Source organism: Phalacrocorax aristotelis, chromosome 16, assembly GCF_949628215.1.
Source record: "Phalacrocorax aristotelis chromosome 16, bGulAri2.1, whole genome shotgun sequence".
NCBI lineage: Eukaryota > Metazoa > Chordata > Aves > Suliformes > Phalacrocoracidae > Phalacrocorax > Phalacrocorax aristotelis.
In genome coordinates this window covers 8,738,191-8,763,126 of record NC_134291.1, presented here as the reverse complement: position 1 = coordinate 8,763,126, position 24,936 = coordinate 8,738,191, and the positions used below count along the sequence as shown (strand labels likewise).

The following is a 24,936-nucleotide window of genomic DNA, read 5'->3' as shown; positions in this document are numbered from 1 at the left end:
GTACACATTAGGTTTAAGCTTGCAGGTAAAAGGAACTCCACAGGTGTGTCTACATGTGATCCCTTGAAGAGTAAAATGTGTATATCAAAAACGGGCTGGGAAAGCAGAGGCCCTGCCCTGTCCTGATGCCTTTTCCTGATAGTCTGCTGGAATCTCCAGTGTGCTTTTCTAACACTAAACTGGTACAAAGAGTAAATTACTTTACGCTGCTTCATTGCTGGAAAACATCAGGTTTGGCATATCATTATGTCAAGCATCCGCTAGCTCCTGATATACCAGGACAATCCTTACAGTTTCTTTATGCTAGTTATGGGCCATGCGATGTCATCTCGCTGACATTGAAGTCAAAGGGGCGTTTCCCACTATTTCAGTGCGGACAGAAAGGTGAGGTATATTTTATTTACTATATTCCCACAAATCTATTGAAAGGGATGATAGTTTTGCAAGAGGAAGCTGAGGAGAATTTTGCCATGTGAAGATGGGGTGTAAATAGATAATGTGTATATATCATACTTCAAATCATTATTTTTGACAGCTGAATATCATTTATCACATATACAAGGAATAGTGACTTTCATGTTGCATTTGGTTTATTCTAGAGAATAAATGTGAGAGGAAACCAAATTAATATCAGCTGGAATATACAGGGTATTCACTTCTGTGCCACCATTCCTTTATGACATGTTGATGCAGAGAAAGCAGAGTGTAATTTTCAACGGTACGATTTCCCATTATAGCATGTCTGTCTGTGCTCTACACAAGCATTTACACTTACGGAAACGCTAATAATTGAAATGACAAGAGTTTGGCTGGACAAATACAGCTTTAAAATATTTGTTTAATTCAGAAGAACCGAAAAGAGAACACACTGATGCACAAAACAAGCTGACCTTAATTTCAAAAAAACGTTTCAAAAACCCAAAGTGACAGTTAACTGAAAAATGAAGTGTGGAAAACCTCTCCGCTGCGAAGATGTCACATGAGAAAGCATTCTGTTTGTTGGCATTTAACATTCATTCCACTCCCCATGGAATTTTCATTTTCCAAAAAAAAAAACTCAGAAACTGTCCTTTAATGACGGTAGAGACTATTTCTGGTCTTTTAATCCAGTATTGTGGATTAGAGACTGAAAAGATTAGCAGACTAATACATATCATAACAAGGGAACAGCTCCTTAGGTTGCACCAAGTAAGTCTCATTCTACCATTCAGTTTCACAAGGTATGGTGACCTTAATAGCCAAAAATTGCTATTTGTAAGAACATAAAATGTTACAGATGCTCTTCCAACATTAATTACATTTTTAAATAGTTTTCTTCCAGAAACCATAATTTGAAAAGTCAGGCATCTCACCCACAAAACACCGCTAAAGAAAAAAACCCAGGGCATCCCATATGCAAGTGCCAGTGGATTTTGTTCCAGGTGCGTTATGTCACGTCTGTGATAGAGGAGCTAGGCAGCTGCCTTGAAAAAGGTTTGGAACAGTGGTTAAGCCAAACTGTACAGTGGACTCCTGTTCAACTTGGCTATACTCTGATGTCCATGGGAAATAAAATGACCTTCTCATTAATGACCACATGCTTAAGTGACATGAGGGAGAAAAATGAGGTAACTTTTTTCCCTAGAAATAAAAAAAGATGACACAAAAAGTGTAGCAAGCATACATACATGTGCTTTCTGCACAATTTCAACTTGTGTCATAAATAATACGCACTCTGTAGAATGCTCGTGACCTGCTCTCTTCAAAACATCTGGACATATTCTCTTTTCAAAACTTAAATTTATGAGAATGTCACTGGTATCAGTTCTGGCAATATTAGAACGATGGCAATTTTATTTAACTCTGCTGCCAAAACGCTGTCAGCATCTTTGTGTCTCGACGTGCACTGAAAAATCTCCATGTGCAATGAATAAAGGGAATCAACCTTTGATATTTGGGTTTTGTTATTTTTACATAAAATTACAAAATAAATGTAAAACTCCAGGAAAACACTGGCTAGATGATGATGCAGATTACAACATTAGAATAAAAAATTTTAGAGATCTGCTACGTGGAAATTGTCAAAGCAGCTGAGTGGCCTTCTGGAAACCAAAAGAGATAGCTATGTTTTCCAAAGAACCCAATACACCAAATATTTACTTTAATAAAGTGAGCACTTTTAAAAGCATGGCCTTCGTTTAGTTGTCTAAATAGAATTTGAGCCCTTCTGAAAATCTGATTCCAGTTATTGATACTGGCCCCTTCAAAATCTGCTTCCTCTTAGAAAGGCTTTGCCCTGGATTTATTGCTGGAGACCAGAGGCTGCCACAAAGTGAAATTAGTTTATTGATATCTCCCTACTCTCTAATGGTCCACGCTATAAAAGTATCATACTTTGTGGTACAAGATGAGTCTGTTAGCAGGATCCAGACGCAGAATAATGCGATGTCATGAGCACCAGACATAGGCCACATCAGCAGAGGTGTAGGAGGAAGGTTCAACAGGAGCATGATTTCCTAGCAAAATGTCTAGCGCAAGACAAACTCATCTTCCCTATTGCATTAGCCCTAAAATCACCCACTTGTGTTTAAATATTAAAGAACACTCTTCAAAATCAGCTTGTAAAGGTCAATGGCCTTCCCATGGATCCAACATTTTGTTAAATTTCCAGTCCTGAGACTACATTTTTAGCTTTTTCAGACTTGGCAGTCAACAGTGAAGTTGAGAATTTCCCCTTTTGGTGTAAATTTGCTAAGAATACCAGGTTAAAAATATATGAGGAAAAATTATAGTCAACTATTTATGTTGATTAATAAAGATTGGGAAAAAATCCTAACTTGTAATTTTGTTGGTTATATATAAATTGATTCATGTCACATATAAAAACATTGATAAAATCCCATTAAAACGCCCCAAATGAAGCCAATGACAAGGGTCCGCCTGGCTTGTGAAGGGTTTGGCTTAGACCATAAGGGAGATCAGTATCCACTTTTTGATTACGCTGTACAGGACCTGAATCACAAAGAAGGTAGATTTATTCATCTGGAACACTCTGGACTTCTGCCCAGACAGAATTTGACAGATGATATCCATGGGTTAATAGAGATCACAGGATCTGTCTAGATTGAAGCTGTCGATTTATTAGGTGATACCAATGGACGCCTCCGACACAGCCAAAAAGCATCAATTCTAGGCCGCTTTTAGACACACGCACTTTTCGATGAAGTTTTTAATATGAATGAATATACCAAATGGCTGTGTGGTTATTGATCCCCTTATTTGTCATTTGGGAAAACCAAAGAAAGGCAGTAAATAAAGCTGGTGGTAGCTGGGCTTTCTGATTGTATTATGGCAAGGCACCAAGGGAGGCACAGGCAATTTAAGTGTGTTCTTGTTCACCCAGAGAAATCCTTTATCAGGAGGGATGAAGTCATCCTAGGATGAAAACTAGCAAGGATTGCTCTGCTGGATCACAGAGTGGTAAAATGCTAATGACATTTTTGATGTACTGGAAGTGTAAAGTGCATTCCTGCAGCAGCGCGCTTTCCTTGGAGAACTTGCATCAGATCCTGACCAGCTCTGAACTCTCTCCAGCTTGTAAACAAGATGACAACCTGAGGATGTATGTACATAAACAAGGCCAGACACTGCTCTCACAGAAATCTGTGGCATCCGGCTTAACACAAAGTGGAACAATCATGATGAAGGGAATTTTGAAAACTTTGTTTCAAGCTTGATGGGAGAAGAGAAACAGTTTGGCTTGAGCTTGGAGGTCTTTTCTGACCTCTCTCTTACGATGGCTGCCTGGCTTCTTCCTTGAATGCAGTTGTGTGTCTCTACACCTGCGCTGAGGGAAAAGGCAAAAAGGTGGGACAGGACAAAAAAAGGATGAGAGTGTCTGTGGGTCCATGCCGTGCTTTTATGTTGACATCTCAAAAATTGTCCCTTGCAGGACTGTTCACTGCAGATTCAAAGCCTCATAGAGAATAATTTGCCCCCAAGGCTTCATAATTTAACATTCCTGATGAAGACATTTAACACAGGATTTTTTAGACAGACTTTTGACGAATTTATGAGAGGAACAGACTGTTTCACAATATTTGGGTCACAAAACTGTGAGAGAGATTCTCCGGATTTTCTGTGCAGGAAATGAGAAGAGGAAGAAGTAGCTTTAAAAAGCTCCCTGGTTTTGTACGCTCTGAGTTTAATATATGTGAAAACTAGACCACCTTCATGCCTCTGTGAGAGAATATAGGTCTGCTATCACCTGGAAAAATTCTGACGTCTCAGATTAATACAGGATTGGGTATTTTAATACTACACTTCCAGCAAACTGGTGGGTGCTTAAAACGATTTAAGGTCTGGGACTAAAGTGATAATTATTTCACTAACTTCAGAAAAACCATTGTGGAACATCAATGGTAACTATAACTGCAGTTTACCCCTGAAATATGCTACTAAGTGAAAATAATCTTTTTAAGAATGATACAGACACTGGTTAGTTTTCATGTCACCAAGACATTCTTTCAGGTCAATAGCAGTCACTGTGTGCTTACTTCCAACATCTCCAAACACAAGAAATATAAATATTCACTCGAAAATAATTAACTGCAAATGGATCTTGGCTTCTGGCTGGCTAAATATTTTGCTGATAATGAACATATACACCTAAATTGCCTGTCCAGTTACATATTAAATATGAAGTGCAACCAATATTTAGGAATTAGGAATAGTTTATACTTTTCCAGAACTGAATGCAATTATTTTTCTTGAAGGCTAAAAATGACTCAGTTTACCACCTTGCTTTTAATTTCTTCTCTCTTCAGTGTGATGGAGCACTCACTTCAATATTGGATGTATTGACTAGAGGCGATAAAAATGCTTGTGCAGTGCATAAATGAACTTTGAACAAATATCAATAGAACTATCTTGGCGATATCGAAGGTCCATGATTGGATCCATGACTTAATGCCTGCTCCTGCAGAGGAACATGGATACATCCATTAGCCATCTCACCATCACCTCATCATATTCCAGAGAGAGGAATGGGTACACGTGGAAACCCAGTGAAACATAAGGAAGAGCATGAAGGAAGCTGGAATCTGAATATCTTAGCCTTGCAGGAAAAGGATGAGATTGTTGGTCCGAGTACAGTCCCACGGCCAGCTTTCATGCCAGAGAGAGTGCCTCAGCAAGTGGGTGCTGGCACATAAGGGAGGGCTGCATTCAGGCTTCTCTTTAATATTCTACCTCAGTGTCCCTATTCAGTACATGCCTGTTGACTTGAGCAACATCTGCATTTTGAACTGTTTGTGTCGTGCATCTTCTGGTCGAAGAACCGTCACAAAATCTTGAGAATGGTGAGTAATGCAGACCCAACACTCACTGTCTGGAAGGACAGACTGCCAGGAAGACTGTGGCAGGATCAGAGGTGTGACATACCCGACGATATCAGGAAAATTACAGCATCAACTAGAGAAGCAGACGGACAGATTAGAGGAAGGACATAAGGTCTGGCTCATTAGCTGGGGGAACTGTTAGCTCGCACTGACCTCCAGTCTGTCTAGTTCTTGCAAACTTTCTGCCTAATATTGCTAGGAGACACCAATTCCCGTCTGAAAGTCTTTGTCTACCTTTTATTGTCTTGGGTCCCGATTATCACAATGTCTTTTCCTATTGTCGTGACAGCTCCAGCTGACCCCTGGTATCAGTGAATAATGCTGCTGCAGAGACTGTTTTTCATCATCATTTTTCTTTTAGCATCCCTTTACTATTTTTTTCCTCCTTCCTTTCCATACGACATTTTTACCTTCACTTTTAAGGCCTTTGCTGGCTTTATCCTCTTCCTCTCCCTTATTCCTTCCTGGAACCACTCTGATCAGCCAGTGAAGCCGGTCTCTACCATTTAATTGCCATCTTTTCAACGACGCACCCTTGATCTCTGCTAGGCTGCCTTTTATATTTTTATCTGGGCAACACCACTTCTGTGAAGCCGGTTCATTTACATCCCTCCTGCATATTCTCCTTTTAGGTAATGCTAGCACAAAACTGAGTAGCAATTAGATTGCTGTGATGCTGATATTCCACATATCGTGCTAGCCGATCTCATCTCTGGGTGTTCTTGCACTACTTTCCCCACTTGCAGCTACTATTTCCTTCCTTAGAAAATAATACTATCTGTGGTAGAGACCATCAGTCTGCTGTGTATTTATATGGTCACTAATGAAACAAAGTTCTGCTTCACGATTGGGTTCATAGGAGCTACAATAATAAATAGCACATGTGCGAAAGGAGTGGGCTGGATCTGATGGAAAAGTCAGATGATATATATAATTACACACTATCACCAAATACAGAACGAACTAGGTTGGTTTGCTCGTGCTCTGGCAAGTGAATCCATACAATAATAGCCACATCTTCTCCAGTTACTGGGGAAGACACAGTTATTTGTAACATATATTCTAATGCTTCTTGTTGCACAGAAATAGGTTTTCAAAAAGAATCACAATATTGGCAGTTATTACGCAGTTCTGCGAAAAGCGTACTGAAATATTCATTCCTCTTTCAGTTTCACATGCAATTATTCAGTTTTACTTTCAATTTTAAAAGCAGTAAAGTTATCACACACAAAAGCTATGGAAAAATTAACGTGCATATAATTTAAGCCAATTTTTTTCCCCTCTTCTTAAAGTAGTATAGAAAACTTTTCAGTTCCTGTTTATATCTGTACGGTACATTCTGCCATCTGCCGAGCACATTGAGAAATGCTCATATGGTCAACATTGAAATGGATAAAATCGTGCCCATCTACCCCTGTGCTATTTTAAACACAGAAAAGAATGTAATCAAAATAGCAGGCAGATCTAAGGAAGGATTTAAACCAGAGGCAAGAAAGTTCATTACAGCATTGCCATGTGTTGGGAAGGGAAAAGATACTTGTGAAATTTTGCAGAGAAAGAGAAGAGAATCAGACTGTGACAAATGGAAAAATAATCAGATGTAAATACAGAAAATGCAGTAAATTTTTTTCTGTTGATTTAGGACTGGTACTTTGCCCTTTGGCGCTGTGTATTTGGTAAATATTTTGAGTAGGACATTCATACCATTTTCTTTCTGAGAAGAATAGCATGTTCCTAATTGTTTAATGTTGTGGCAAAAATTTGTGTTTTAAATGCAAACAGAGAAACTTTATAAAACAAAAATAAACAAACTATTTAAGTTCACAACAGTAAGAGTTTGACATAACCTAGCTTCTCGTTAGAGCTTCAAATGTCCCCCACTCCCCCTCACAGGCTGTGAGTCAGCAGGGAAGGAGGATACTTAGATTAGAAACACCAAAGTGTGGAACAATGATTACACAAATGTTATTTCGGTTGCATTTCAGATGCTCCTGCAGTTCAAATCTGCTAAATTAGGAGAACTGCAGTGATTAGAACCTCAGCTGATATCTGTGGAGTTTTGACCTGATGACCCCAAATCATAGCACCAAAACAAGTTTTCATACCGCCCAAAAATATCATTTAAGTTTGACCCCCTTGTCACAGATAAGCACAGCGTAGAAGTTTATTTAACTTTTCCCACAGTGCAGGCATTGTGGGCCCTGCCTCTGCTGCTTTTAGTTATCTGTTAATTGGAAGACACTTATTGATGACATGAATCTGATCAAACAGGCCTCTAAAGCCTGAATTTCAGGACAGATCATCAACCAGTATAAAGTAGCAGAAAGCCGGTATCATCACTGGAGGCATATGACAATATCAGTGTTACTCCAACACTAAGCATTTTGCCTTAAAAAGATTTTGTTATAACTCTGAGGACTCTGGTACATAGAAAAGTACACGCTCGAGTGATAAACAAAAGCTTCTTCGTGACAGTTCTATTATTTGATCTGATATCATATTCCAAACATCCTCACCCTCTAAAGATGCTGAGAAGATAATACTGTTTTTTCAAAACCATCGGTCCCAACAGGAGATGCTCTGCAGAAACAACTGGAGAGGAGATGTTTTCAGCAGAGATCGCTCTTTGAATTCCTGCATTATGTACGAACACAACATGTGATGGTGGTTTCATCCTTTATTACATGCAGCACAAGGAACCTTTTATCTTCTGTTTACTAGAATAGGAATAAATACAAAGAGTTAATATGTAACCATCCTTTTGTGGTTGCCTTTATTTTTAAGAGAAGAAACACTGGACCGAGGGTCATTTGGGCTTGTGGACTGGCGGCAATGTACTCCCTGGCGCTGGTTGCGTGCGTAGTTGCTCTGAGCCACTGTGCTCTTGCAGCGAAAGGTAAGCATCTTCCACTTTCTAACGGCCAATGCTATCCTGAAGTGTGAACGAGGAAAGCTGTAGAAAGCAAGAGGATTTTAAAACCTTCAGACAATTCTGGTCAACTGTTCTGAAGGGGAGTTTTCTCTGAAATCTATTTCCTCTCTTTTTCCCTTCCGTTCCTTCCTCTGTCTCTTCCTATGGTGAGGTCAATTGCTGTATACAAAAGTATAACATGGAGGAAAACAGAAGAAATATTGACAGAAGCTGTGGAAACCAGGCTGCCTGCATGCTGGGGGCATTGCGTGTGCCAGGAGTTAACCTCGCTCCTTCCCTCTGCCCAGCTCCCTGCTTATCTCGCTTTCCCCTCTGCTGCAGGGGCTGCCTGGCACAGCCCCTGCCTTGCTTTTGCCCCTCTTTCCCCCACACCAAGGGCTCTGGGCACTCTTCCACGTACTGCCTCCCTCTGTTTGCTATGCCCTTCTACAGCGCGAACTCTGTGTTCCTCTGTCCTCTCCCCACAATTCCAGCAGGAGCCTCTCGCCATGTCCTTTGCAGGAGCACAGTCTGCACCCCCCATTCCTCCCTGGCTGCTCCCCTCCTGTTCTCACTCTCCGGGTGACAAGTTGTTCACACTGTCAACACGTTAAAGCTGTTTTGGAATCAGAAATGTCTCATGTAACAGAGCGTTTGCCCCACGGAACAGAAAATCTGGGGAAGCCACAGAAAAATATTATTTTAAAAAAAGAAAAGCTCATTTCAGGCTGACCCCACCAAACTAATATGGATTAAAAATCAAATGCATTCATTTGCCTCTAAGTCCCTCTCACCCTCCTTTGTCCAAAATAATTTACCATAATTGACTCGCTTTGCAGAATGCCTTCATAAATCCATTCTGAAGCTAAAGCAAATTTTAGTAAAAAAAAGTGACACAAAATCGAACTGGGGCCGCTGATAGAGCTGCCGAGGAGAAGAGGAAGAACACCTTTTTTTCTGGCTAATAGTTATAGCAGCCACCAGCTGCCTCAGGAAGTTACGTACCTATAGATTACGAAAGGACCGTTTAGCTCAGTGCAGGAACACACTATAGTTGATGATAATACAAAAACAGCTGAGCAATAAACCGAACTCCAACTTTTTGCCCAATTTCTTGTAAAGTGTCTCCTTTCCTCCAGTTTGTCCCAGGCCACCAGAAGTGCTGTTTGCCACAGTTGATGTAAACAAAAGTGTGTATGACGTGGGTGAGGAAATAGAGTATACCTGTAGGCCTGGGTTCGTCCCCAATAACGGCCAAAGGAAGTACACCTGCCTCCCGACTGGCAAGTGGCCTCTCAATACGCTGTTATGCCTACGTAAGTAAACAAAGTAAATCCTATCCCTAGATTTTACACCATCTCGCTGACAAGCCATGCGTTGACCTGAAAGGATATTTTGTAGTCCACGTGATTAATCTGATATATTTAAACTGATACACTTCTGTTTTCTGACTGTTCTTTCCTTACTTGTTGGAAGACAACTGGGTGTGGGGAAGAAGAGGGGCAAGTAACAGGGGAAGGATCTTCCCATACATGTCCCATGCTTTTCCCTAAGCCTCTGCTCCCAGGTGGTGATGGAGATTGGACCTGGACAAGACGAACCTTAATCTGACCCAGCCCAGCAGTGCTTATGCTCTAATGACACAAACTGCTTGATAACACCTGCATTTATTTTATCCCTCTTTCTTAATTCTTATCATTTTATTGCATAGAAGTTATTTTCCTCAGACAATCAAGTGTTAAAAATTATTTAATTATAAAAACTTTGAAACTACTACATTTTGATAGAAATGGAGAATTCCTAGATTTATGAAATGTAGTATATGGGAGTGGAGAAGCACGAATGACACCAGGACCCCTTTAAGATCAGCTCGTTTCCCTTATCCTAGCTTCATGTCTCCTGAAATAATACTATCATTTTTTATGTTTAATTAGCAGCAAAGAGATGTCCCAGTCCTGGACCCTTGCAACATGGAAAAATTGATTTTATAGACCTCCACTATCAGAGTTCTATAAGTTTTTCATGTGAACCAGGGTAAGCGTTCCCTTCCTCATGCTCTTAAATAAATAACCTAAACCACAATATTACTTTCTAGCATCACCTGCTGCAGTATTGCAAGCCAGGGACCTTAGAAAAGTGTACATAAAAGCCCACCTCCACTTCAGAAACTAAAAAACAATTGCATATCGTGATCCTCCTGTTCAGTCTTGGCTATAATGTCCCAGAGCTTTGCTACTCCAAAGCAATGTCTTACAGATATGAAAACCATCAGAATAGTAGAGATTTTATGTAAAGATTTATTCCAGACTGCTTTCCCCGGCTTTTTAAATCCTCTTATTACATCATGAGATGAAATCCTACAGCAGAGAGAAGATAATCTCCATCTAAGTTGGCATGCTGTTAGGCTCTGGAGACTGAAAAATTTGTTTCTATGCCGTTCTGAGCTCAGTAAATGCAAACATGAGGTTAATCCTAATTTGGTCCCTGGAGCAAACACTTTTACTCAAGGCTACTTGCCAGCTTTAGAAATGAGGATGCATTTAAAGAAAAAGTGTTACGGTAAATGCAAGGAAATATTTGATAGTAATATACAGTTCATTTTACTTGGGTAATTAATGAATAAACAGTACTTACCTGGCAAGGTCATAGGTGAGACGTAGCCTAGAGCTCACTGAAGAGTGTCAACAGCATCAGACACCTTCTTCTGCAAAATCAGAGCAAGATAAGAATAAATAAATTTGACTATGACACCAAATGTAGCAATGGGACTTGATTTAATTTTGCTAATTATAATTTACTGGTTTTCAGCTGTGTGATATTGAAATGACAGATACACAATGAACAGTTCTTTAAAACTCAGAGTAAGTGCTAATAATATAAGTACAGAGGACGGAAGAAAAGCATTTAGAGTGCATATGGAAAGTAAATTGGGCTATCTAGCATTAAAATAAAATAATGCACCTCAGTGACTTTAGTTCTAAAGAGTGCTGAGTTCTTTGCAATAGTTTGATCCTAATTGCACCAATTAGCTTGGAACTCCTCTCAGGAGCAATCACAGATCAATGCTCACTACTTACACATATCCACAGCATTAATCACTTGTAGAAATTAATACATAAGATAGAATATACAGTTGAAACAGCAAAATATCTTATTGCATTAAGCCTTTTGTCTGGATACCTGCAGTACTCAAATACCGAAAACTTTTTGTATTTGAATCTAAATTTCCTTTGAGGTCAGTAAGTGCTAGAACCAGAGAAGGATTTCAGAACTGGACTCTTGAGTCTGTTTATGAGAAATGGTAATCTTTCTTGCAAAGAACAACTTGATTCTTCTCCGTGTTCATTAAGCTTTCTGATAGCCAGCTCTTTTTGTTTTCAGTTACAACCTTGTGGGGACAAGAACCAGCCAATGCATGGCAGATGGGAAGTGGAGTGGAACTCTTCCACAGTGTCAACGTATGTGTTTAATGACCAAAAACCTACTCTATCCTTGTTCTTATTACAGAATGGGTCCTTTATGTTGCTCAGAATTACATAGACTTTTATTTAGAGGCCTTCTGTAGTGCTCTGCTGAATACAGTTAGGAAAATCATGAAGAACCCTCTATATTTTGTTTTAGATGTATGGATTCTAGTTTTAGAGAAATAGAGTTTAAAGGTCTGTACAAAAGGCCAGGATCAGGGATGCTATTTACAGCTGAAGGTTAAGATGCTTATGGACTCAAATTCATTCTCCCTGTGTATAAAAAGAGGATATTGTCATGCCTTTGCAACTGTTATACGTGTTTTTCCTATAACCTGGCCTGCATAAGCACTTTACTGAAAAAGCAATATACTGCATAATATTGTCTGAAAAATACAGCAGAAATCATGAAGTACGTACTCTGCAGTTCCTGAGACTTTTATTCTGAACTATTTGTTTTGTTAGCCACGCTTCTGTAAGGGGCAGCGTGGGTTAATTTGGTTATAAGCATGCTGCTCCTGTGATTCTAATAATAATTAGATCTTTAAGCTTTCATTTCTCTGAATGCTCCGCTTTTCTAGCGGTGACTTGTGCACCTCCCTCACTTCCCGAATTTGGAGTCCTTTCTTACCATCGGTTAAAACCTGGAAACATTTCTAATTTCCTGGACACAATTACTTTTGAATGTGTGCCTCCCCTCGCACTTATTGGGAACGAGACGGCTACCTGCACAGCCAACGGGAACTGGAGCAGCATTCCAGAGTGCAAGGGTAAGTAACTTACTTTTATCAACACCTAAAAATATTCCCTAGAATTGTATATGTGAAACTACATGAACAACCTTAATAATATTTTTTTAACAATTGCTATTGCAAACATGCAGTAGAATTATTCTGAAAGTTAGACTCGTGAATGCAAGCTGATGGCTAACAACATCGCATGTGACGTGGGACTGACAAAATATTTGCTGCAGGTGTGAAGGTTATATAAACAAAACCTGCTAAACGTAGTTCACAGTGGGGAATCAGAGCCTGGCCTCCAGAGCGCAGCGGACATTTTATTCTACTAAGTGCTAGGATTAATGTAAGAAATAGAAAACCTCACCCATAATCTTAAGCACTTCACTGGTTTCAGCGAAATTTTGCCACATTTAAGTAGTTTTTGGATATAAACACAGATTGCAATAGATATGGATTAAAACAAGTAATAGTTATTTATTGTGTTTTTTTTAAACTATCTTTCCTCTAGCTGTGTCTTCCTGTGCAAGAGGCTGAAATGAACCACCATGAAAATTTAATGCATTTTTTGACATATATTTTGAAGTCTTTTGAACCACACATTGATAAAGCCTTCGTTTTGTTTTTGTACTGCAGTTGTCACATGCCCCACTCCAACAGGAATAGAAAATGGATTCATAGAGTTTGCTGTTCGTAGAACATATCACTATAACGAGAGTGTCAGCTTTGGCTGCCAGTCCAGCTACGTGCTGGACGGACCTAAGCATTCCCGATGTGAGAAGACTGGAAACTGGTCCACAAAGCCATCCTGTAAAGGTATGCTACCTTTTAGAAACCATACGCTTTCTGTTAGAAACTGAATTTTCCTAAAAGACCACTGTTCATGAGCTATTATACCTTTGTGCAAGAGCTGTCCTCAAAAGAAAACTGAAACAGTGATTTCAAGGCTCTGATAATCTAAGATCACTCCCAGCACTGAACGTTGTATGACATGATGTATTTGAATTGGCTTCAATAATCAGCCAGAAACCTTTATTCATCTAAGTATTTCCTCTCCTCTTCATATTTAATATAATTAGAAATTTTACTGAGGCTGGATTTCACGGGAAACTTTTGATACTGTACTTAGGGGTCTGAATTTCTTCAGCATTGTAATACCAGCAGAAGTATTATGTATGTGTGGGACACATTGTTTTTCATTCCCACATGTCAACTGTACAGATTTCCGGTGGGATCTAATCACCCACTTTTCAAAATAGAGTCCTACTTATCCTTACGTGTTGCTCATAACTGGATGGTTTTCCAGGACCGTGCAAAATACCAGCTAAGAAAGCTGTAGTGCTGTACAACGGCGAGAAGAAAAGTGTTCAGAAAGACCTTAAGGAAGGCATTCAGCACGGTGAAACCGTATCCTTCTTCTGCAAGAACAAAGAAAAATCCTGTGCCTATACTGTAGCTGTTCCATGTGTGGATGGCAACCTCACTCTCCCCGCCTGTTTCAAAGGTACACGCTAGGCTAATCATGAAACAGCTTCTGTTGGTGGAATAACAAGTACTTTAGTGTGGGGGCAACACCATAATTCACCTCTGAGCCCTATTTGACTGGCTAATTCATCTGCCTTGCACTAAACTTATTGGGTATTTAGAAAGAAATGGCCTGAGAGGAGGAGAGAATGCACAGCGAGACTTTTCTTTTGGATATGTCAGAGCTCTGCTTTAATCCCTGTTCTGTTCTTAAAAGGTGTTATTTAGAGGTGGCCTAGCCCAAACAAAAGGTCATATGTAAAGTATTCCAGGATTTCATGAATCCTTGGATCAACGTCTTCTACAGGGGAAAAGAGCCTGAACACTTCTGCAGCCTTGAGAACCCGACGTATTCACCCCCATGCGGTGAATCGCTCCCACGTTATGCTGATAGGTAACGTGCTGGTTCTGACTTTGGACCAAAAGCCTTGAAAAGCAGCTGACAGCTGTAGTGAGGAGTTGATGCTAGAGGAACTCGTCCACAGGCACACAGGTTTTCAGAACAGACAGACTAAACACTGAAGTTTGTTAGCAAGGGGAAATGCTTTGCATTTGTTTTATCAATATCCCTTCCATAGAATATTTCTTTCTTTTCATTTGTAAGTGAAGGAAAAAACACAGCCTACGCATGATAAGAACACCTTTCCTCACATTTGGCTTGGGTTCTGACGGATGTAGCTTAGCTTTCATCAGAATAGAAATTAAAACAGTGTATTTCTTCTAGGGGTTCTACTATGATGCAAAGACTGATTGCTCACCTAGCAAGGTCCGTGAGACATAATGAATTCAAGAATTTAATCCAAGTTCTTTACTTGTTTCCAACAGAACGAGGCTTTTTTTCAAGCCTGGTGAAGAAGGACCCATCCGACATGAAACCATGTGAAGATCAGGCGTGAATCAGAGAAGTGATACAATACTAAATCCTGGTCTTACTGAGACAAAACATTACATATGGGAGGAAAACTTCGGTTCTGTGAGTGTAAATTTGCAGGCGAGCTCCAGATTCTCTGCGAACACGGTCTCAGCTGTTTTCCCAACCACCATCCCTAGCAGCCTCTTTCACAAGCTGTGACACATTATTTCAGCCATTAACTTTCATTCTCTTTTCTCTGCCTTCTTCAAAATCCCCACAATACTGCTTCTCTTTCCATATTCCCAACACTTACGCAACTGTAAATGACTTTCTCAATAGCAGTCCCTTTACAATAAAGTAATTTTCAGCCAATAGCGTGTTCTTATTTCATATTACCTAATCGTCAATCAAGCCCTTTAGCTCTTAACTAATTTATACAGAAAGGCCTTCATCATCAGTAATTAGCTGGGTTCTGATTCCATTACCGCTCCCCTCTGATATGGAGTGGACCTTTAATTATAGATAGACAGAGGGTCATCAGCCTAGGATTTTCCAGAATTTACGTAAGTAGAAAGACTGAGATTTCCAAATGAGTTTAGACGCCAAGTATCCAACCATGGTTTAAATGTCAATAGCAACAGATAAAGGGTTCTTTTACACCTTTAAAAGAATTTGCTGAAGTTAGTAAGACTATTCATGTTTTTGAGATTCTAACTTCACCTGAAACTGTTGTTTTACACAACTGTTAATTTTTACCACTGTTTCAATATTGTGTAATGTAACTGATTCCTTTAAAAAAAAAAAGACACTCGTACACCATTGAGCAATAGTAATGATTTCTGGTCATTAAGTAGCTTTGAAGTAAACTGTACTTTCAGTTTGATTCATGATACAGGTATTTCACTGGTATGATCCAGTCTGGCAACTCCTGTGCTTATGCCTGTATTTCCATTCAGAATAAATAATTATAATGTCAACATCCTAGAAAAGTGATAGAGAAATATTTGTTGTACACTTATAATAAATTGTCATGAGTCATATGTGGTTCCCTCTGAAGTATAAAAGCTTTCTCTGTGATTAAAAGCAGAAGTAAGCTACCCAGTAAGCAACCTACCATAGAACTTTCTGAAAGGGCCATTTAACATTAAGATCAAACTCCTCATAAGATGCTACAGCTACCATTAAAAATCTCTGAACATGCTCTAATTATCTTTTTTTTTTTTGAAGGCTGCACATGAATATTTTAATAGTATGACTGATAGAATTTGTTCTTATACTTCCTATTTTTACGGAGAGATTGAGGCAGCTTTTAAGTATTTAATACTTTGTACTCATCAGCAATCTAATTCTCTAATGTAGAGCGGACAAATTCACACCAGCGACTGAAGAGGGTATTTCGCTGGTACAATGTGCACTGTGTTTTGGCTCCTAACATGTTTCAGTGGGATCCTTGAACGACATTTGACTGACAGGCCAAGATATTCATAACTACTTTAACACGTACATAGATCAGCTGACAGGATCCTATCTGTTTGGGAATCTAGCCTAAATGTTGTGTGGACACAGCTCTGGGACTGGGATGTTTGGGACAGTAGCTAAGATACAAAACAGTTTAATATTAACTTGTCTTTCACAGCAAAACACTGTGAAGTTGGCGTAAGTAAAGTTAGCATTCGCTGCCACAGAAATGCCTCTTTCCCCTGAAATTATTTGTATTTTGCACGAAAACAATTGCCCCAGGAACATTCAGGTTTTTCTAAGCAGATTTTCCCAGTTCTACTTTCCCATGCAGCAGGATAACAACTGATCACGTCAGCTGGCCCTGCTTCCTAGCTGGATATGCAGTATTTGAATATTTTAAAGAATCACCCTTAGGAGCCAATGTTCATATGCCAAATTTATTATCTAGTCTCCTGAAGCAAGAAAAGGGAGAAAAAATATCTGTGACCTGGTAGGTCTTTGAAGTATTGAGGTGTTTGTGAATCACAACTTTTCAGACACGAAAGGCTTGCTTCGAAGGTCTGAAAAATAATGTATTGCAACTAGAGGTGTTCCAAAGGCTGGCATGAGTGTGTGAAACCTGCCTTTTTTTTAAAGATGTTTGAAAGAATGCCTTAAGCTGTGCTCTTGTTCCTCGAGGCAACCTGCTGAGACAGTCACACTGATAAAAGAACATGGTAAAGTGAGACAAAAAAAAAAGGACTGAATGTCTTTTACTTAAATTAAGATATTTTTACAATTCAAACTAGGAATTTGTTCTGTATTCTGGCTGGGGTATCTACGTGTTCTACAGGTGTGTATCTTTAGTGTTTTCCTCCGGAGGGTCAGTGCACATCAGCACTCATTGTGTCCAGGCTGCAGCTTTGGCTGGAGGCGAGACCTCGGTCATTTCTTGAATCTGTAGTTTTTCTTTCTTTTTGGACAGAAGTTGTGTGATTGTCAAATCAATGCAGGTAGGCTTCAACCTCTCCGGCCACCCTGCTCTGCGACGGTAAGCAGACCCAGAAACTGGATCTGTTCTCTCAGGAAAACTGTCCTGGAGTACCGGTTCCAATCCATTGGTTCTGCTCTGCCTCGTATTCTTTTTCACCATATACCAGCAAATCCAGTTTTTCAAAATGACAGAGACGTATTAAAATCTGAAGGCAATGTGCAGATACAAATCGATGAAGAACAACATACAAAAGAGTTGGCTTAGAAATTCCATTCCTTTTCAACTGTCAGAAAGCAGGTTTGCAAAGCTAGAAGAAATGCAAACCTCACCATATCACCTGGCCAACACGCTCCCGTGCTGCCCTTGAAAACCTGCCTGGAAAGAGTCACGTTGTCAAGTGCATTCAGCCTCCCATATTCTACTGACTGACAAAACTGTTGTCTGTCTCTTGTGATTTGGACTGGGTTGGACAAATTGATTTCATAATAATTAGAAAATTCCCATGACAAATCTGGGTTTCTGAAGTGGTGATTCAGAGGTGAAAAGTGGCAAGTACAGTTCTTTGAGCAAGTAAACCGCCCAGCAGTCTTACTGTGGTGCAAGAATCTTCCACTATTTTAAAACAAAGTAGTCATATCTTCAAAAATATATTAAATGAAAATCATTTTACATTTGGAATTTAAAGATAATAAATAATCTTCATAATCTAATAATGAGATTCTACCATGGATTAAATACTCCATCACTCATTTTTGCACCACTCTATGCAAATATCGATTTAAGGAGCTATGTGCAATCCGAGCATGCAACCAGGTAGCTGTCATATCTACCACTAAACAAGCCCTAACACAGAATCATTTCTGCTGAAGATCAGCTGAGAAATCAAAGAAAACAGCCAATTTTCTACTGAACATTTAAGAAATTCTTGTTTGATGCATATGTGTATGTGAATCAAGCTTAGAAGAGTTGAAGAGTTTACTCGCTTGAGATAAAAGCACTTTAGGTGCTATACACACAGTAAGGTCAGTGACAGATTTTTGGGAAAGAGAACTAATTAACTGAATCAAAGAGGTCACACATTTTATTTGGGATTATGCATACAGAATTATTTAATTGACTCAGGAAGAGGCTGAAGAGCTGAAAGGACTGGGAGATTTCTCTGATCCTTCTGGATTAATTGATGGTTTTCTTGACACGGCTACAAAAAACCAAGTGTAACCTGTATCTCTTGTGTCAGGCAGTGCATGTCAGGCGTGTACTTTTAAATTCTTCTATTACCAACACCCCCTCCTATTTTCTGTCCTTGGGGTAGAACATAACCCAGGAAATGTGAGCAATATTGAGCATATTAAATGTTTTAAAGTGAACTCAAAATCACTCTACTATCTACAAGGATATACTTGAACAATTTTTACTTAGAAATACTCAGAAAGTGTGGCTAAAATTGGCTCTGCAATTATTCAGCCCGCACCTACAATTTCAGTCTCATTTCACCCGCTCACGTTTCTAACGCCCATATGGAGCTACAAAAACATTGCTCAGGCTGAAAAGCTACTTCGGATTTACTGACCTTTAGTTGCAGAGCGGCAAATATTTTTCACTGAGCTGTGTGGAAGCATTTATTTCCCCAAATATTGATGATAACGAGGACAGAGGCACAGCCGATACCCAGCCAGCAGCAATTAAAACAACGAGGCGCACCCCGAGGAACGCCGAGCTGCCTCCCGCTGCTCCTGCTCCCCTCTCCCGGCCCGGGCCCTCCGGCGGAGCTGAAGCACCGGGCCCACCCCCGCCTCACCAGGGCACCAGCCGACCCCACGATCTCCCGCCGTCTCCCACTTCTCCCTTGGCGCTCCCTCAGTGCGAGGTGACGGTAACGACTCCGGACGGCGATTAACCATCGCGGCAGCGACCGTGTTTCTGCGGTGTGACAGGACCGCCTTCACCGCACACTTTTACTCTCCCCAGCCCAAAGGGTTTTTTTCCCGTGCCGGCTCCCGGGCGCGAACAACCCCCCGGACACAACCGCAGCCCCTCAGGGCTCTCCTCACAGGCGGCGCCGCTGCCACCGGCCGCCTCAGGTTTCCCGCCCCGGGGCCGGCCCGGGCCGCCGCCGGCCGCGTCGCCTGGCAACCGGCGGCGGCCCGCGGAAACGGAAGCGGAAAGGGAAAGGGCAAGGCGGGGGCCGGCGGGGCCGCCGGGAGCGGGGGTGGGGCCTGTTTGAACCGTTGGCCGCTCGGCCTGGCCGGCTCGGCTCGGCGCTGCGCGGGGCGGCCTCTCCCCGCTGAGGGGGGCCGGGCCGGCGGGTCCCGGCCCCCCCCTCCCCGTCCCGGGAGCTGCGGAGAGCCAGGTGAAGGGGGCGGCGTGTCCCGGGGGCGGCCTCCCTGCCTCCCTCCCGGCGGGAGAGGGGCCGGGGCGCCGGGGGAGGCTCGCCGGGGGGTGTCCCGCCGGGGTGCGGGGGCTGGGGCCGGGTTGTGGCGAACTTCATCAGGGGAGCGGGACCGGGGCGGTGCGCCGTGCTAAATCGCAGCGGTAAATCGCTGCAAATCAGCCCCGGGCAGACGCGGGGCTCCCGGGAAGCCGGTTGATAAAGCACCTGGAGGAGGGCAAGCAAAGAGGTGCTGCGGGCTCGGCTGGGAGCGGGGCCGGGGCTGTAACGGGGCTTGTCCGCAGGGAGAGGCCCGGCGGCTTCAGCAGGCTGGCTGCTGCCTTCGGCTTGGGCTGGCAAAGGCATGTGCCAGCTGCAGGCTGAAATGTGCAAACATGCATCGGCCGGCTGGAAAGTAATGACGGATGACCTGGGATAAAGAGCTCTTGTTTGGCTGTCTTTTCAGTACTCCTTCCCTAAAGAACAATTCTGACGTTTGTTGGTTCCGTTACTTTTAGCTCATAGGTCTGTTAGCCGGTTTTCTTCCTTTTTTCCCCTTCTCTTAAGAAAAAATACTAATTCGAAGGAAGAAAAACTTACAAACGCAGCTAGGACATTCATTAGGTGTTTTATACAAATTGTAACTGAATATGTATTTACTTTCAAATATAAACAAGCACATTCCTGTAGATTACATTGAATATCTGTTGTTTGCAAAGAACTGCTCTTATATGTGTGTTTATTTGAACATAATAAAATATTTAGTTTTATTTTCTGTATAATTCCAAAGCATGTGTTTGCATAGCCTAAGATGCTTAGGGGACTGGAGCATCTCCCTTATGAGGAGCGGCTGAGAGACCCGGGTTTGTTCAGCCTGGAGAAGAGGAGGCTGAGGTGGGATCTCATCAGTGCTTATAAATATCTGAAGGGCGGGTGTCAGGAGGATGGGCCGGACTCTTCTCAGTAGTGCCCAACGCCAGGCCAAGGGGCAACGGGCACAAGTTGGAGCACGGGAATTTCCGCCTGAGTGTGAGGGAAAATTTCCTCCCTATGAGGGTGCCAGAGCAGGGGCACAGGCTGCCCAGAGAGGCTGTGGGGTCCCTTCCCTGGAGACATTCACCCCCCGCCTGGACGCGGCCCTGTGCCCCTGCTCTGGGGGTGCCTGCTCCAGCAGGGGGTTGGATGGGATGAGCTCCAGAGGGCCCTTCCAACCCCCGCCGTTCTGTGATTCTGTGCACAGAGTCTAATGTATAGTGGTATTTAATCTTTCTACTTCAATGTGAATAATTTTGCAGGTTACTTTATGTTCTTTCAAAATGGATGGTGAAGAGGAAATATGGGAAAAACTAGACGCAGAATTTGATCACTGTGTTGTGGATATGAAGCCTCATGTTCTGAAGCTACAGCATAGGTCAGGTAAATATGGTAAAATGTGCATATAGGGAAATGCTAATAACAAAATTGTAGGTTACCGGTAATTACTATGTGTCCTTGTATCACTTTCTTTAACCAGATGCTTCTTGTCTGATGTTACAAGGCACTGTTTTGAGGGGGTTTTTGTACAAGTTCTAAAGCTGGATTTTGTCAGTACCTATTGCTGTTGTTTGAGCTTCCCTGTCTTGTCTTGGCCATGTAAATGTGCTTTTGCATTGTTACCTTAATGTCTCTATTTTTAAAATATTAATTCCATAGAAACGAAAAGCATCTAAACGGCATTGTTTTGAGATTGCACGTACAAAATAGCAAATATTTTTTAGAGATAAGATTTTTTTTAAATTTAGCTTACGAATGTGTAGTAGTATAAATGTCTGTTAATTGTGTTTTATAAATCTAACAAATAGAACAAACTGGTTATTATTATTAAAGGCACGAACCCTTCAGATTAAGACCTTGCTTTGTAAACGTTTAATCAAACGAGTAATTTCATCATCTGGTAGCAGAGTTTGTATAAATAGAGATTTTTTAAAATGAATTAGATTTTGTGTGTATTTAAAATATTAACACTCATGCAAGCTGTACATTGTACCTAAGGCAGGTCTTGCAGTGAGTTCAGTATTCCTGGTGATTTATGTATTAGTTACTTATTAAGGATTGATTCCAAACATGATATTTCTAGAATTCATGTAAACTTCTGGTAAACATGAATTTATAGAAAATATTCCTGGATTATGTAAATTTGAACTGTTGTCAAAGGCTGATTTTTAGTCTAGGGATTTAACCTGTTTTTTCCTTTGGTTCAGTCATTTGGGTTGGTTTGTTTGTTTGTTTTGCTTTACACTTTTGGATAGAAGGGAAACATCTACAAAATTGGTGACCAGTAATGGCTTCTGTTTTTCCTATGTGTTTGATTTGCTCTAGAAATGTGTAGTGATTATGATATCTATTTTTAGAACGACAAAGATGTGCACTGTGGATTAAAAAATTATGCGAACCCTCAGGAGCAGGCACAGGAGTAGCGGGAAGGAAGAATCGGAACCTATATGCAAAACTTTTGCTCCACATGCTAAAGCGGGGTGTACTGGAAGGTCCTTTTACACATAAACCAGAACCAGGAATTCTGAAAACTTTACCTTCATACATGGTGGGTGTAACTTCTTTAAAAGACAAACTTGCTTAAACATATTCTGAAAATACTTTTAAGTCTTCAATTTGGCATAAATTTGAAAAACAATTCTGAATGAATTGATGGATTCCAAAAGTGGAATTGCATGTGGTAAATACAGGCATTCATGCTCCGTATCTTGTAATTGGTGTTGGAGAAATCTTTCAATGTGCAAAACCTTTTGAGACCTGCTGCTTCTTCAGAATTCAGGTTCCAAGAAGGCTTATAAAAATAGGTGTTCTGAAGGAACAGAAATGTAATTTTTGTCTAATCCTTTGAAAGGATGTAATAATAAATGACCCTTGAGACTATATTTTGTCTTAATCGGCAGATGGTTCTTCTAAAAGGAAACATGTGCTTAAATGAGGTGACTTTAGTAGTCTGCCATTCTGGCTTTTGCTACACTATTTAAACTCTATGAAAGAAAAGATTTCTTTCATATTTCACATATATATTGTTAAGCTTCCAGTTTGTTTTCTGAATACCTGGATATACTGTGTCAATCATTGGCATCAGCTTTAGCGAGATAACAGTCCTAATTTATGCTAAAATTACCCATACTGAAAGAAGTAAAGTACAGAAAACATTTACACTGTAGCCTGTTGTACTAATTTCCATGGGTCGGGAAGCTGGTGTTTGCACACCTTGTTTACTTCATTGGAGAAAGAATTTTTAAACTGCAGATATTCCTGCAAGAAATGACATTAACAGTGTAAAGAATATATTTGTGTAAATATATGCTAGAGTTGATTTTGCATTTATTTCAATTACAGTCAATTTATTTTGATGAACCAAATTCAACAAGAGTTCGGAGTAGTAGCCCAGACTGCTTACCTGACTGGGTAATGGGAGAACTAGGAAACAGTGACTCTAAGCATGAGGAATCGTGGAAGGTGTCTTCTAAAGGGGAATCATCTTTAGCAACACCACTTACATATGGGTAAGATTTCCGATTTGCTTTATTCAGCATTTGATTCATATTTAATAGATGTTTGATTTGATAAGCTCTGTATGTTTGAATATTTAAGTGTGAGTTTATTACTCTTCCTCATGGACTCAAATATAGAGTTCGTACTTTATATCCAGAAGCTGGGATAATAAATTTTATATTAACTTTTGTACGTTTCTGTTGTTATATTCCTCCATTTTGTCATCTTCTCTGGCTTCTGTTAAGGCTTCTTCCATGTCCCATAGCTCTGTCCTCTTTGCCTTCCTTCCACTTGTTCTACTTTCCCTTTAAGTTACAGACACTCAGCATGGAAAATCAATAGGCCAAGCTGATAGTTTGAGAAATTTAGCAGCAACTGAGGAGGGGGTTTTGTAGTGATTTGGACTGGTGGTTACTGTGGGGTACTCATGACTTGCATAAAGAGCCTGTTTGCTAACATAGAAATAATCACGGGTTGCCTTGTTGCACCATTATCTCCACGTTAATACTCTCTGTAGACTTGGTAACGTACTCTGTAGACTTCAAAAGTAGATAATAGAAGCTGTTCTGACCTTCTAAATATCTGTCTAAGCTGGTACTCTGGTTATGTTTTTCAGACCTCAGATATTATGGTGGCAAAGCACAGTGGTCACAAGGCAAGAGACAGAATTCGTACAAAATTACTTAACTGGGAGAGGGAAGCACAGACAAATGTGGACAGGCAGTAAGGAAGAAGTGATGTGGTAAAAGACTATAGATGCAGAAGACTCTCAGGCCAGATTTTTCTTAAAATAGATCAAAACAGTTGCTCTCCTCTTGGAGTTCTTGTACAGTCCTGTTTTCTGCATGCTGATGTATGGGAAATGGAAAGTGATGTTAACTAACGAAGCCAAGGTGGATTAATCTTCACTACTTCTATACAGTTCAGAATAAGAGGAATATACAATAAGGAAGTGACAAAAATGTGGGGAGAGTAAACATAGAAAAATATAAACATATTAACATATAAACATATTAAAGTTGTAGTCTAAGGTAATAATGCTGAAAGGTTCTTTTATGTCAAATAGTTTTAATGGCTTTTTCTATAGAGAATAGAAATATAAGCAAGCGTATAGATGGTAGGTTTAAAGGGTGTTCTATCATTGTTGCTCACAGGTTTTTCTAGAACTTAGTTTTTTATCCCTGCAGTTAAGCAAGTTTTGCTGTTCTGTGACAAAGGAAGAAAAGTTAGATGAGTACAAAGAAAGTCATCTTTTTATGAGCATGTTAGTTTTTATTAAACACTTACCTGTTTGTCTTATGTCTTGTCATGGCTTCTTTATGAAATAGCAAGGTTTCTTTATATTTCCCTTAAGCTTCATGAATCTTGGGTTACAGAAGGTCAGACCGGACCAGCTGTACTTGTTAAAACTTATGAGGCTAAAAATGAGAGCTGCTGCCTGTGGGATACCCTACCAAATTGTTTGCACTCCTGCATGGGGAGGATTGTTTGCAATGACTCCATCCTTGTACTCAGAATCTCTCTTCCAAGTCTGATTTACAATGTTTTGATTTATATCACGCTGTCTACTACAAATACATGTGCTGTGTTGGCGACTAGCACCCCCTATGCCTAGATCCTGCATGTTTGTCATTAGCATAACACAACAATTTCGGTATTGCTTATTTGCAGCTGTACAGCAGAATCCGGAGTATCAGTAGCAGCATCTTGTCATGGCAATCCATTGGACAGCCTCT

General features: G+C 40.6%; 2 protein-coding genes and 2 long non-coding RNA genes across 14 annotated transcripts in view; 2 read left to right on the top strand and 2 right to left on the bottom strand.

The window, feature by feature from the left end:
* Positions 1-8,187: 8,187 nt before the first annotated feature.
* LOC142065399 (uncharacterized) lies at positions 8,188-12,338 on the bottom strand. The gene is made up of 2 exons (XR_012663400.1): positions 10,924-12,338; positions 8,188-8,331 (listed from the first exon to the last, which is right to left on the bottom strand). It is a non-coding gene; the product is annotated as an uncharacterized LOC142065399 (long non-coding RNA).
* APOH (apolipoprotein H) lies at positions 8,190-15,239 on the top strand. 3 transcript variants are annotated; one of them, XM_075111468.1, is made up of 8 exons: positions 8,190-8,274; positions 9,429-9,605; positions 10,227-10,323; positions 11,671-11,747; positions 12,335-12,523; positions 13,127-13,306; positions 13,797-13,994; positions 14,840-15,239. In XM_075111468.1, exons 1-8 carry the CDS (start codon positions 8,211-8,213, stop codon positions 14,908-14,910), a joined length of 1,053 nt encoding a protein of 350 aa, XP_074967569.1. In that variant the 5' UTR covers positions 8,190-8,210; the 3' UTR covers positions 14,911-15,239. The 3 variants fall into 3 exon arrangements, with proteins under 3 accessions (XP_074967569.1, XP_074967568.1, XP_074967570.1); XM_075111467.1 differs by having other exon boundaries at positions 10,224-10,323; XM_075111469.1 differs by lacking the exon at positions 9,429-9,605 and having other exon boundaries at positions 8,193-8,274; positions 10,224-10,323.
* A 1,823-nt stretch (positions 15,240-17,062) lies between these two features.
* LOC142065398 (uncharacterized) lies at positions 17,063-19,454 on the bottom strand. The gene is made up of 2 exons (XR_012663399.1): positions 18,872-19,454; positions 17,063-17,913 (listed from the first exon to the last, which is right to left on the bottom strand). It is a non-coding gene; the product is annotated as an uncharacterized LOC142065398 (long non-coding RNA).
* Positions 19,455-19,496: 42 nt separating this feature from the next.
* Positions 19,497-24,936, top strand: part of CEP112 (centrosomal protein 112) — a 173,385-nt gene continuing 167,945 nt past the window's right edge. For 7 of the 9 annotated variants that reach the window (XR_012663397.1, XR_012663398.1, XM_075111460.1 and 4 more), the window contains exons 1-5: positions 19,497-19,651; positions 20,965-21,085; positions 22,060-22,250; positions 23,045-23,211; positions 23,817-23,855. Coding sequence is in view for 7 of the 9 variants with exons in the window: in XM_075111460.1 (XP_074967561.1) it covers positions 20,986-21,085; positions 22,060-22,250; positions 23,045-23,211; positions 23,817-23,855 (497 nt within the window). In the remaining 2 variants the exon portion in view is untranslated. Of the gene's footprint in view, positions 19,652-20,961; positions 21,086-22,059; positions 22,251-23,044; positions 23,212-23,816; positions 23,856-24,936 lie in introns of those variants that run through there. The other 2 variants (XM_075111461.1, XM_075111464.1) reach the window with 2 other exon arrangements.

Excerpts from the sequence above, each read along its gene's own strand:
- APOH (XM_075111467.1), top strand. The coding sequence starts at position 8,211 with ATGTACTCCCTGGCGCTGGTTGCGTGCGTAGTTGCTCTGAGCCACTGT. Across the intron at positions 10,324-11,670 it reads AGTTTTTCATGTGAACCAGG|TTACAACCTTGTGGGGACAA; the intron begins GTAAGCGTTCCC and ends TTTTGTTTTCAG. Across the intron at positions 11,748-12,334 it reads AACTCTTCCACAGTGTCAAC|CGGTGACTTGTGCACCTCCC; the intron begins GTATGTGTTTAA and ends CCGCTTTTCTAG.